This window comes from Rutidosis leptorrhynchoides, chromosome 1 (assembly GCF_046630445.1).
Source record: "Rutidosis leptorrhynchoides isolate AG116_Rl617_1_P2 chromosome 1, CSIRO_AGI_Rlap_v1, whole genome shotgun sequence".
NCBI classification, from domain to species: Eukaryota; Viridiplantae; Streptophyta; class Magnoliopsida; order Asterales; family Asteraceae; genus Rutidosis; species Rutidosis leptorrhynchoides.
The window spans coordinates 352,239,900-352,254,220 of NC_092333.1; the positions used below are offsets into that span (position 1 = coordinate 352,239,900).

The window sequence follows — 14,321 nt, forward strand, 5'->3', positions numbered from 1 at the left end:
CTTTCTCTTATAATTCATTTTTCAAGAAGTTGTTGACATTCTTCTTTGAATTCTTTAACATCCTTTATGCTATAAGGAATTTTATTAGATACATTTATTTCATCATGTGGATTTTTTAATTTAATAGTGATTAACTGATCGTTAGTATTTTTTATATCTAAAGGGTTTTCGCTACATACATCTTTTAGAGTTTCTTCAAGGTTCTCTTTTATTAAAAGATAAATCATTTCTATTTGAAATTTTATATTTTGTGCTATAGATCGTATGACTTCTTTTGTCTTTTTAATTGGTATGGAAACCATTTTTTTTGTTTTAGGATGCCTTAGGCTAATGCTTTCAGTGGTTTGTATAAATGGTTGATATAATTTTAAGAAGTTATTTCCAATTATTAGATCTACTCCAGAATCATGCATATAAATAGTTGGTGCAATAAATGTATGTTTTTCTATGATAATAAAAACCATTTTACTAACATACCAAATATTGTGTACGGATTTGTCAGCAACAATAATTTCTAAAGGTTTTTTTAGTTTTTCCCAATTTTTAAAAGATTTTTTCTTTCCAAAACACATCGTAGATCCAGAGTCTATATATGCTAATAATGATTTTTGATCAACAAAAACTGTAATAAAAGTGGCGTTTGGATTTATTTCTTTTTTATTCATCGTCACTAGTGTATGCATAGATTTCTATATCAGAGTCTATTTTGGAATCTTCTAAAGGTTCGTATCCTAGGTCATAAGCGATTTTTAATACTTCTGTTTCTCTTTTTTATCCTTTTTTGGACAATTATTAGCGTAATGTCCCATTTCATGGCATAACCAGCATCTACAGTCTTTTTTCTTAGATGGACAATATTGCTCTTTAGAATCTTCTTGTTTCGGATATTTTTGTCTGTGCTGATTTTTATTTCTAAAATACCATTGTTCATTATTTTTATAAGATTTCTTATACCTAGATTTATATGGTTTCTTTTTCCATTTTTTAAGCTTCTCACAGCCATATCTTCCAACTTGGTTACTTTGAATTTTACAATAGAGTTTTACATGCGCTTCTCTTCTGGCTTTTTCTTTTAAACATTCACTTTTCATCCAGGTTTTTACTTCAGTAATGCGTGCTCCTAGACTATCTTCAATTTTTGACTTATCTCTAGTGTTGTAGTCATCTTTAATTCTTGTGGCAACTGATTCAGGTAATTTGTTAAAAAACATATCTAGTGCTATTTTCTTTTGTGAGGCACTTAATTTGTAATATTGCTCAGAGAATTCACATATGAAAGGTTCAAGGTAGTACATATTGCATATTTTTAAATTAGTTATATGCCAAAAAGCTATTTCTCTAAATAATTCATTAGAAACCTCAATTTTGGGATTCCTTCCCGTAAATTCTTGGACAATTTTTCCTACGATACTTTCAAATGTTGTTATAGCATCGATTGATGCTACCATAGCTCTTTCTTCAACAATCCAAGATTCTAAATATCTAAAAACATTTCCTGAAGTTTTATGAATTATAAAGTTTAGCAATTCTATGGGTGAGAGTTCTTTTAGTTCATTAGTTAATTGAATTTGTGCGCTCATTTTGTTATACCAATCTTGTATTCTTTCTTCTATATTTGTTTCACAGTCAATATTTAAAATTTCATCGTTAGTATTTATTATAGGTACTTTAGGTATGTACTGTGGTGGTATTTGTTCTCATTTATTCATTTTACTTCTTATCATGTTTTGTTGATATAAATAATTTGCAGTTGGTGATGGCGGCTTATAATCAAATTGTCTTAAATTTTCTTCTTCAATATCAGATTTTTTTCGTTTTTGAGAAAAATTATATTGTGTATAAGGATTTTCTTCTTCTGAACTATAATCAAATATTATATCTGCTTCTTCGTTTGTTTCAGGTATATCTAAAGCTGCCATTAGTTTGGTTAAAGTTTCAACTTGTTCTTCAATATTACTCATATTTCAAGTTTTGAGTTTGTAAGCATACCTGAGTGTTCTTTCTTGATTGTTTTTGATGCAGAATTCTGAAGGTGCAACTGCTTCTCTAGAATCGTGCTGCTAGCTCTGATACCAGGATCTTCTACGACGTTCTTTTGTGCGGAATTATATTATGTTTATATTAATTTAGATCGTGAGGATCCGACTAATGTTTACTTGAAAGTTGAATAAATATATTACGTATGAATTCATGGATAAGATGTGAGTAAATGGTTTGCCTAACTTTTGATGATGACACATGCCTAACTTTATATTCTTTGATTGATATGATGAACGTATACTGAGGTTATGAATATATATAATGGTTGGATAGGTGTCGCTATTCAGAATCGGTTAAGACTCAACGACCCGTCGCTATTCAGAATCGGTTAGGACTCAACGACGGGGGCTCTGCTATTCAGAATCTAAAAGACTCAACAGAAAGAAACCAGTGAAGTTTATTATCAAACTTAACCTGATTACAAATGACAACCAAGGCTTCCTTTTATAGGCGAGCCATAATACTATTTACAGATGCTCTAGGACCCACGCACTACGATCGATTACATTATTGATCGTTTACATTATTGATGTGGCCCGCGCACTTATTTAACTTTAAACATAAACCATACACGTTATCTTACATTATTGGTTCCTATGGCCCACATGGCCAGTACATTAAACACACGTATTTACATACAATAATTACAAGGACACGTTACATAATGTTACATTATTGATGAGGTCCACTGGGGTCCACTTATATATTCGTTGTTATCTTTAGTCTACATCGGAACGAATCATGCTTACACTATCTAAAGTAGAGTAATTAGGCTATTTTTGACCGGCCCTTCGACACCGATCAGAAGACGACGAAGGATTTAGCACTGTCGTAATTTTTCAGGTGGATTTGTTCACTAGACTCTATAGCATACCACGTAGGGGTAGCGATGCAAATTGGTCAGGGGTCACTGCAGTCGAAAGTGAAAACTAGTTTCGATAGGCACAAAAGTAACCTTTGTGTGTTGTTCTACTTGTACTATGTAATAATTTTTTTCAAGAATGTAATTTTGCACCATCAGGTTTTTGATTCGAACAGTATTGTTTGATAGAACCAGCCGCTGCGTTGCTGGTTCTAAAACCCGAATCTAGTAATGAAGATGATGAATACAATTGGCACCGACTAAAATGGCAAATCTTAACCTCATCACCTATGAATGGGTCAATTTGTGTTGTGTTTTGTATATATGGAGTAAACTAACTTAAGTGAGAACACATTCATGAGTCTCCAAAATTATAATTTAACGCCATAGTTAGCAAATTCAACTTATTTACTGGAAGAATGCTTTTCCAATCAAAACCACTTGCACCAGGCTCATGTTTGGTGGGATCGATGATTATTTTAGCGGCTTTTAACGTAGGGTTGACTTCCATCACAAAGCGGGTGGATCGGATGAATATCCATTGGATCGGGGGGCCATTGCCAGTACCAACCAACCTATCCAAATAGCCACCTCCACCCCCCTCATTACTATTTGTCCTTTGCTTTTCGTGAGTTTTGAGTGTGTGTATGTTTTTGTGTGTGTGTTTGTTCATACTAGAATAGATGCAAATACCTAAAATGTCCACAACCCATATATAAATTAATGCCAAAGTGGATGATATTGTTTACCTTACAAGTATACGTACATCACATCCTAGAAAACTATAGTAAAATCAAAACCGAACGTTCCGCTAACCCATATAAGCTCAACCCCTTCTTTTCTTCGCTGCACATGTACACGAGTCGTTCATCTGGTCTCAATTCTTCATACTACACCATCGTGTTCCAACACCAAAATCATCAACCTGCACATTTAAAAATCCATTAGAATCTTAACAAACGTATAAATAAATAAATATATAAATAAATAAATAAATAATGAATGTATAAATAAATATAAATATATTACTTGATCATTCGTCATGTGCGTCTGTCTCATTGTGATTTATATTATTGGTTTCCATAAGAAGAGGTGTAGCATATTGTGTAGTTCCTCGATGCTCCTCCTCCGAATCTTGACAATACGAAAGTATGATTGTATCTATAGTTACCTCTACCACCGAGAAAAAGAGTGTCGCTACCACAAAACCAAGTCCCAAACATACCTGTGCAAGCTCATGTTATACCTTATTCACTTATCCATAATGGTCAAGTGTTATTATTGGAGGGTTAAATAAGAAAGATAATAATTTTCATATGAAATTGTAACCACTTGCAAATTGTAATTATCAAAAATCTTTAAACTTACACAACTACCCTCTTTTATTATTATTACTATCAATAAAATTCATTTCTCAAATATTTCAAGTCAACTTTGCCTTGTATATTAGGGAAAGAGTGACATTTCATCAAAATCTTAAACCAAAAAAGAAAAATATTGGGGGATAAATAAAGTGAGACGGAGGGAATAAGAAGCATCGTACACTTCTAGTGCTAAGGGTGTTAAAAAGTGTGAATAAGACGGTGTTCACATTATCCTATTAAAGTTATAATAAACAATAAACACTTTGAAATTTGATAAGAAAACTTACTAGCACCGGAATCAATGGTGAAGAGACTTTGTTATGTGAGGATTTATACGTGTGTGTATCCAACATAAGAAATGCAAACAAAGCACTCGCGAGGCTAACACATAACTTGCCAAGGAAAAGAATAACGTTCCCGATCACATTCACCTTCCCAATTCGAAGAATATTGTTCTTAATTAACTCCGTCGCCATTGCAGAAGAAGCAAAAAAGCTTTCACCAGTAATTGCAATCTGCAAAAAAATAAAATGAAAAAAAATGTTTTGATTATTTAGAGTCAAATTTATATTATGTCCTCCGTAAATCACCAATACATCTTCACGACGGATGTTTGACTTCCAAAAAAAAAAAAGTAGACTCGTTCAAATGAAAGACGGTTTTAGCTCTGATCATATTCATTTTGGTCATTCAGAATTTCTAACTTTGTGGGGCCCATTCTCATTTAGTGTGAAACCAAAGATCGAAAAGTTAAGTAATATCAAAATGGAAGGATAATAATACGAATAATTACCATTATATAAGCATTATGGTTCACCGATCTGATAATCCACTCAATACAAACAAGGGCATAATGGGAAGAAACCGACAAAACTTTTCCAACCCAATTATGAGTACTAACATCAACAACCACCAGTTTTCGCCGAAGTGGCTTTAGTAACCTACTTGATGACTCAACAATTGAAACTATCAAGGAGCCAACCGCTACTGAACCAATATTATACCGTACAAGCCTCTTCATAGAAGAAAATATTGGAAAAAACGATATTTCTTGCTGCATACATACATAATGTAATTTCAGTTATAACAAGTTTACAGATAGACCTTCAAAGGACATTTAGATGTTTATATGTTTAAATGACTTACAAGAATTTCACCATGGCCCCAATAATGAGAAGCAACGGACCCTGCAATAACCGTCGAAGAAAACGCTTTGACAAATTGTGTGACCCAATACCACCCAAAGAGGTGAAATAAAATAGCAAGGCCGATATGTGGAGTGTAGTGGATCGTATGCCCACAACAACGTTCACAATTGACTTGCTTTAGTCGAAGATCATAAGCACAACAATTGGCGTTGCATCGATCTCGAATAACGTGGCCGGAGCTAAGGATGTAAAGAGTAGAAGTAATCCAAATCATATAGAAGATGGAGAGAAGAGCATACGGCATAACTGGGAATATAATTAAAGCCCTTACTTCTCCTATAATTTTAGATGCAACCTGCATATCAAAAAATAAAATAAAATAATAAAAACTTAAATTTGAAATTTTGAGCTCAAAGGTAATTTGTTGAAACTAGTGAATTCTAATGCTTGCCTTGAGTACAGAGGCTGCCATAACAATGCGACGTGCAATTGCGATGGAAGAGAGGATGGCTACAGCCATAATGATTGTCATAAGAACCGCAAAAAAATGAAGATGGCCACGTTCCTGAATTTAAAAATAATAATTATATTTTGTAAATAATAATAATGTGTATGTGTATTAATAAACAATGATCATAATAATAGTAACATAAACAATAATTGAAGAGATTGTATGCGTTGAATTGAAAATTGAAGTTAGGCAACTCTCAACCCATATGAATTAATACCCTTTGGCTGACTTTTTACTATTTGACCTGTATGAGATGAAATAACATGCCCAAATCGACCAACTTTTTAACTATATGGATTGAAATCTTAACACGAGTTACGTACCCGTCCAGAAATGTCATAATACGGGTCATGATTGCCAATGATAGGAGAGATTGCATCATTACCGATCCATCCAGCTGAAGGTATGAAAGTAATAACAAGATTCAGCGCGATATTTGTATAGCTGTTTAAGAACCAACATGTATTAAATATAAAACTTATGTTTTTATTAGCATTCTTTAAGTTCTTTATCGAAAGCACCATATGTAGTTATGTAAAACCAAGTTATCATAATAAAGGCGTCCTAAGCTAACTGCAGTCGATCCTTAACGAAACTTCGAATCATAAAATGATGTATTCTGTATCTACCTCTATCCTAATCAATACAAACAACAAAAAATAATTTATTCGTTGATGCTTCCTACATACAAGTATACAAAAAGAATGACAATCATTTTACCACCGATCAGTTAAAGTAATATAACTGATACACCAATTAATGGCTGTATCAAGGTTGCAAATATAGTTACTTGGGGAGTACTCGGTTGGGAATTTTCTGGGAGTACTTGGCAACTCGGGGAGAAATCAGATGTTGACCAAGTTTGACTTTGACCGAGATTGATAATGTTTTGACCAAGTTTGACCGAGTACCCTGCCAAGTACTCCCCGAGTTGCAAAAACCGAGTAATTCCGAGTTCTGCAACACTGGGTGTTATGAAATTGTAACGGGAAGCAAACCTTTCAAATAGAAGAATATGGTAACAGAAATAATGAGAATGTCGACAAGGACAACGGTTATCCAGGTCATTGCGGTAACGAGACGTTGAATCATTGCTAGGAAAATTACTGATAGGATTAACGGTATGATTCCCCCACAAACGATCAAAACTGGCCATGCTTTCCCAATATCAGCAACATAACGCTGCAAATATATTAGTAGTATATTAAAATGCTTATTACCTGAGTAAGCAACAAACTAGTATACGAAAAGAATTATTAGACGATATTCAAACATATCATAGAAAACACAGATTTGGACCTTTAAGACAGATGACTCGGAGTTGATGGACTTGTGAACGGTTTTATCTAATTTCATTCCATCATCAACTGTTTGTCCACCCATTTGGTGCCATTGTTGAAGAGATGCATTTGATTTACGTGTCATGAATTCACAACTCCATAAAACTACAAATGTATAATGATATAATCAACGATAAAGTGAGGTGATAAGATGGGCAGGCCAGAGTTGGGTTGAGTATCTTTTGTATAGGTCGTTAAGTTGGTATACACACTTACTTCTTATCTATAAATCTATATTAAGAACGATATATAAGCATGATCATGTCGTATATGAAGTTTGCAAAAACAGTTTTACAAAAATAATCCAAAATTTCTTGATAAAACGAATTTGGAGATTGTATGCATTCTATAAATAAAAGAAAAGAACAAAATGGGGGAGTTTCAACCTGTTCCGCCCATTTGACTCGTTCTCCTTTTAGTTGAAGTTCTTTAGTTTGACCCATTTGAGGTATAACGTAACAAAATGGGTAGAAATTTCCACGTCTGATATGTTTGGAACAAAACAAGTTGTTGCTCATCACTTACCATTAACACTTGGAAAAAGGACAGGATAGCATGGACCAAGAAGTTGAAGGGACGATTTTCTCATATCGGGTGTAAGAAACGAGAAATAGTCGTATTCCCGGGACACCCATTGATCCATCGAAAGCCGAATATCATCACCTTCGGGATAATTACACACCCACTTGAGAGTATCGTCTGATGGTACAGGACAGTCCTTTAAACAAATGCTTTTAAAATCTTCTAAATCCGAATGTGTATCTTTAAACCCACTTTCAAATACTTGATTCGGGTTTACCCAATATCTCACTCCTAAACCACGAAGATTCGGACTACCGTTTTGGTCACCGCACACATTCCCCTTGTAGTCCAAACCATGAGTGAGCCTAATGAAACATAGACGATTTTAACACATATGAAATGGCAAAGTAATTGATAATTATCGTGTTCCGGTTGATCAAGCAAAGGTGGCCCACAATGTTGTTGTTATCATGTAATGGGTTACAATCATAAATACATACACACATGTACTAATACAAATTTAAATAGTCTACATAAGAAGGGTTTTAATCTGATTTAAACCATAGACTAAATTGATACACACAGAACAATTTTAAAGAGTGAAGTAGGATTGCAGATAACATCAATTTTATATATTTATTTATTTTTATTTTTTGCTGAATGAGATTTAATGAAACATCAAGTTTTCGTTTTTTTTTTCTTTTCTAAATTTGTTATTAAGGGTTTTAGCTATAAATAACCATTAATCAATAAACACAGATATAACCAAAGAGCCAATGGCTTGGCGGTATCGAGGTCACCCTTACAACCTTGAGGTTGAGGGTTCGAGTCCTGCTTAGGACAATTCGTGGTGTATATATTCGAGTTAGATTTAGGTGGGTGTGTGAGTTTGCCTTTCAAAAAAAAAAAAAAAAAAAAAAAAAAAAAAAAAAAAAAAAACAGATATACATCCCAAAAGGATGTATGGATTTAAAGAAACATCAATTTATTTAATTAAGTTTGTTAGTAATAGTAAATAATTACCTTAAAGGGTTACCTTTATAGAACCCAAAACTGGAATTAACAATAAAAGCAATCCAAAATACAATGAAGAAGACGAGAAATGGTATGTCTCTGCATTTTCTACCGTGTCTGATGACGTCACCCAATTGAAGAGTTTGATTTTGAGTTTGATCTTGAGCACCATTGCTTGAATTAGGAAAAGGGAACCTTCCAATTATCGCCCCTAATGAAGCCCTCATAATTATTTTAGTAAATAACAACAAGATTAAACATGTAGGGTTTGTGTTAGAATTTAAAGAAGAAGATGAATGAATGTGTGTGTTTTTCAAGTGTGAAACCGGTGTGTGTATTTTTGCAGAGGGAAGCAAGTAAGGAGTGTGAGCTTAGACAAAGAATCTTGGAATTGTTTTCTATGTTGCAAATAAAGACAGTAATCAAAATTAATCAACTACTTTTCTACCCGAAATCTAAGGAAATATAAATGACGTTAATTTTTTTTTATGTATACGTTTCTTGTGGCTTTATTTTTATTATAAATAAATAATGGACTTGATCCGTGAGCGACTGAGCGTATTGATTATTGGATTTTTATTTATCTTTTTTTATTTTTTTGAAAGATTCAAATTACTTCCTCCATCATAAAATAATTGTCATGTTAAACTTTTCAAAGTCAATTTATTAAGTTTTAACTTTAAATATTTATTGATTTTTTCTATAAAATATTTGATGAAATTTATATAAATAGATTGATTTTTGAATGTGTATTCATTTAGTATAACTTCCATTCGATATCATATAACACAAAGAAAAATATTTAAAGTTAAAGTTGAAGAAAAAGACTCGAAAGGTCAAAATGACAATTCTTTTGAGACGGATGAAGTATCGTTTATCATAGAAGTAGAAAATACAATTTATATGTGATTTTTTTTTTATATAGCAAAAAACGGAGTAAAATAGATATAGACTTTTCTCGAAAAAGTGATACAATCTGGGCCTACTTGAACTCACAAACAATCTCTCCAAACAAGCATCAAAATAGAAAGTAAAAAAAAACTAGAAAGGCCTTCACTATCACATACAGGAGCATAAAATCAAAAAACTACATACTAATCAATTCTTTGACCTCACTACATTAGCAACCAAAGATGAGTCAACCCAATATAAAATTGGAGACTCGTGCAATTCTTCGAAACTTCGAGCAATATGAACACTTTAAACTTTATGTGAGTCACTAACACGTCCCAACACGAATACCTTCCATTAAACACAATTTCGTTCCTTCTACTATCGAATACACCTTATCAATCGAGTGCACAAAAAAATTTGTTCCCCACCCATTGTAGAGCATGTATTGTGCATTAAGCTCAATATAAATGAATAAGGGTGCACCCTCGTAACACCTACTTGAATCATTTATTTTAGAGTAATGTGCAAAGTGTCATGATTTTCTTCTTACGGTTCTCCAGCAATAGCATCATCAACATCCCATACAACAACCATACCACTTTCAATAATACTTATCTAATGATGGTGGAAGTTTATGTCTTTCGCCTACCTTTTCAAATTGTATTTTGTGTAAGACTCAGTTTTCAGTTCAGTGAAATGGGACGCCGTCCAGATATCTGGGACGCCGTCCAAGTGGTCTGACGGGCCAGCTTGGGTAAATTGTTTTATTTAGAAGGGTATTTTGGTATTTTCACTTGTGGGATGAATTGAGGCCACAAAACCTGATCCCTGGTCATCCTTATCTTCATTTATCACACTCTTCCACCTCCATCTTAAATTAGAGAGAGAAAAGGTTTCTAGAGTGAGAAAGGAGAAATACTTGAAGAAGGAGAGTGATTCGGGTCAAAGCGCAAGAGTCAAGGTTGTTCACCTCGTTACTAGCTACGTTTTGATTGTGGTGGTATGTCCTAATCTTGATTTTCTTTACTTTGATTTTGATAAGTCCTAAATTATACAGAATTTTGATAACATTTTAAGGAGTTATCTTAGCATTTTAAAGTCATTTTTATCATAAAACACACTAATATGGGTAAAATGAGGAAAAAGGTAATTTTAATGATTTTATTGAAGTTATGTTTCAAACAAGATCAAAAACAGGTAAAAACTGCAGAAAACTGCATGAAGCCGCCGACATGGATACAAGGAAGCCGCCGGCTTGGGGCTGAATATTTCAGAATGTTCCAGAATTGATCGCAGAATTTGATGAACTTGTTGACCAAACGAATGCAGTTAAAGGCGCCGGCTTCACACTGAAGCTGTAACATCCTGAATTTTGTGCGTCAGGAAATGTTCCTAAAAGTGTAGAAAATGTGTGCACCAGAAAGCGCCACAAAAGGTCTACCTAACACTTTATGCATTTTCAGAATTTACATCAGAATCAGGATTAGTCAGAATCAGTCCCTGAACTTCAGAATCTGTTTAGACCCTTGTGCGCGCCGCGCACATTCAAGGGTGCGTGCCGCGCACCCCACCTGGGACAGTTTTCTGCCTTTTTTCTATTTTGAGTTAAATGAGAGTTTTTTGGTCTTTTCACTTGAGGACGGATCTATAGCCTCATTGGCAGATTTGGATCCAATTATGGATCACTTTCACATCCACAACTCTCTCATCTTCAAACCCTAGAGAGAGGAAGAGTTTTAGAGAGGGAAAGCTCCATTTGGAGAAGAAGGAGGGTGACTCGGGTTAAGGTACAAGAGTTAAGGTTGTTCACCTCGTTCACGGCTACGTTTTAGTAGTGTTGGTAAGTTCTGACTCTGAATTTTGTTGTTTATGATTCTTGTTCATGTTTGGGGTTTGAGCTAGTTAGGGTTATAAACCCCATTTCTCATGAAATTGGGGGTTTTTGTTGTGTTGCTAGTGTAAGTGAACCCGATTATTGTGAGTTTAGGGTTTGATGATGAATTTGGAAGTATTTGTCTTGGTTTGGGAGTTGAACCTCTAGAGTGAAAGGTTGTTGGTGACTTTGATGTTCTTAAGAACAAGTTTTGCTAGTCAAAATCGATGTTGACTTGGTTTAGTGTCAAAATGAGTTTTGAGTCAAGTTTTGGTGAATCAAGCATGTAAATACTTGATTTAGGTGTTAATTGGTGTTTTGGAAATATAATCACTAGTCGTTAGCGATTTTGGGCGTTTTATGACTTTGGTCAAAATGGGTAATTTGAATTGGGTCAAAATTGATGACGACACTAATTTGGATTAAATGGATGATAAACGCTTTTGTTAAGTGTTAAATAATGTTTTTGGATGTAATTACTCGCGAGAAGTAATTTTGGGGTTAAAGCGATATTTTAATATAAGTCAAACGTGGTCAAAAGCAATATGGGTCAATATTGCACGTGTTGGGGTTTTGGTGTAATCGGCGTTTGAAATGATTACTACCTAAGTAGTAATTTAGTGTTAAGACCTAGGTTTGGTCTAATTGGTGTAAAGTATGATTTGGGTTAAATTGTACTTTGTTGTGTTGGTTTAAATTACCACCCGGAGTGGTAATTGGTTTATGTCCATTAGGTGTTAAATGGGCGGGTTTTGGCGAGCAAGGTGTGATCCCTCGGTTAAGGGAAATTTGTGTCGGGTTCCCTTGTGACGCCCCGTACTAAATCAACATGTACGGACCATCAACAACAGGATCATTACAAGGTCAAACACTATATGCAGTTTCAAAATAAGTTTGCATTCATAAAAAGGGTGACGTTTTAACCAACGTCAAATATTTAACAACCAAAAGTATGCTTCTACGAATAGCAAACAAGAATAGTAGTACGTAACCCATAGGTCATTACAAATACATCGTTTCAAAAATAACATAGTTTGAATGCAAATTAAACGTTTCATGCGGTGACATCTCTAATAAGCGCAGCGGGTGTCTACAAAGCATGACTAGTACAGCGGAAGCAAGCAAACCTTAAGCACCTGAGAAAAACATGCTTACAAACGTCAACACAAAGGTTGGTGAGATATAGTTTAAGTATAACAGTAATGTAATGTAGGCCACGAGATTTCAGTGCTTCAAACAACGTTTCAAAACAGTAATCCAAATCAGTATGATAAAGTATATGTTCATCCGTGGGCACCCGGTAACTAAACTTAACGTATGTATATCACCCCCTAAAAGTGCACTTGGCGAGTGCGTATGTTTACGAAGTATTAAACACCCGTTAAATGCTAGCACTACTAGCCTGAGTGGGGATGTCAAACCCTATGGATCCATATCTAAGATTCGCGTTCACCGGTTCAAAAACCACTGACTAAACGTTACCGAGCTAAGGGGAAAGTTTATGCCGTTATATAACCCACACATATATAAAGTTTAAGTACTCGTGCCTAGTATGTAAAACGTAAAATGCGCATGTATTCTCAGTTCCCAAAATAGTTAAAGTAAAAAGGGATGCTATAACTCACAGTGTAAAGTAGTTAAGTTGATTCGAGATAAGTTTGCAAGTAGTTGGTCCGAAGGTCCTCAACCCAAGTCAAAAGTTACTAAGTCAGTAAATTGTCCCAAAGGTTTCAGTGTATGTAAATTAGGTCTTAAATATCATCATCATTCATCATTATACAAAAAGTATAAAGTAAGTTTCATTCAAGAAAAGAGATTGAAACAAAGGCTGACTTCTCTATACAAACTGAAATGAGGTGGGACCTGTGGCCATGGCTCCGTATATGAGCCCCTTAGTTGCTATAAAAATTCCAGAACCAAACTCATCTTCGTTTGACCGTGGCGACGGTTTAAGTGCGAGTAGGTCAGAATTTTCAGCACAACGTTAAAAGGACATAGTGACGTTCGGAGGGCCATAAATCCTAAACCGTAACTTGGATTAAGACGAGTCTTAAATGAAAAATCATCTAATCGAACCCATATATCTGAAAATTAACTTTTCCAGTAGCCCAAGTTATTTATCAGTTCCAGAAACAGTAGCTAAAGGTGTTCTGGTGGGTTCTTGGTGCTTGATGCTCATCAGGGTTCTCATCCTTGATGCTTGTACCTTCAAGTGTACAACTCGTTGATGGGTTTGCATCATCTTTACCAATTTTTGACCATCATAACACTAGTGTAAGTCTAAGATATGTAGCACAACTCAATTAAGTGTTGTAAGTAGTTTTATGAACCAAAGTTACATCAAGATCTTAGATCCGACACATACATGAGTTACAAAAGTAATATTAAGTTACAAACTTGAAAGTAAACTTATATAATCAAGATCTTAAGTTGTAGAACATAGTTATTAGTTAGATCTTGAAGATCCTAGACCCAAAAGTCTAGATCAAGCATAAGTGTACAAAGTTATAATTAAAAAGTTTCACTTACATGTTCTTGAACTTATAAAGTTAACTTTTAGTTTAAGATAAATGAGATCAAGATTAACTAGTAATACTTGACCAATAACAACAAGATTCACGATTTTAAAGCATGTACAAAGTGAGAAATAAGTTACATTTACAAGTGACAAGTTCATGGTTGTTCATACTTTAAAGATTCAAGCCAAGGCTTTGATCTTTAAGAAAGTAAACCTTAAGTTTACAACATGAACT

The 14,321-nt window shown here is 34.2% G+C and overlaps 1 protein-coding gene across 1 annotated transcript; it reads right to left on the reverse strand.

The window, feature by feature from the left end:
• Nucleotides 1–3,608: 3,608 nt before the first annotated feature.
• On the reverse strand, nucleotides 3,609–9,204 carry LOC139870647 (choline transporter protein 1-like). Its single transcript, XM_071858430.1, has 11 exons — nucleotides 8,811–9,204; nucleotides 7,791–8,152; nucleotides 7,225–7,370; nucleotides 6,924–7,107; nucleotides 6,249–6,322; nucleotides 5,866–5,979; nucleotides 5,413–5,769; nucleotides 5,060–5,320; nucleotides 4,554–4,781; nucleotides 3,932–4,127; nucleotides 3,609–3,827 (listed from the first exon to the last, which is right to left on the reverse strand). Exons 1-10 carry the CDS (start codon nucleotides 9,026–9,028, stop codon nucleotides 3,936–3,938), a joined length of 2,136 nt encoding a protein of 711 aa, XP_071714531.1. The 5' UTR covers nucleotides 9,029–9,204; the 3' UTR covers nucleotides 3,609–3,827; nucleotides 3,932–3,935.
• Nucleotides 9,205–14,321: the final 5,117 nt, after the last annotated feature.

What these genes read in the sequence shown, in the direction of transcription:
- LOC139870647 (XM_071858430.1), bottom strand. Translation starts at nt 9,028, where the DNA reads ATGAGGGCTTCATTAGGGGCGATAATTGGAAGGTTCCCTTTTCCTAAT. An exon ending in TGGCAGCCTCTGTACTCAAG is followed by an intron (nt 5,770 to 5,865) that starts GCAAGCATTAGA and finishes TTTGATATGCAG; the next exon opens with GTTGCATCTAAAATTATAGG. An exon ending in GGGGCCATGGTGAAATTCTT is followed by an intron (nt 5,321 to 5,412) that starts GTAAGTCATTTA and finishes GTATGTATGCAG; the next exon opens with CAAGAAATATCGTTTTTTCC.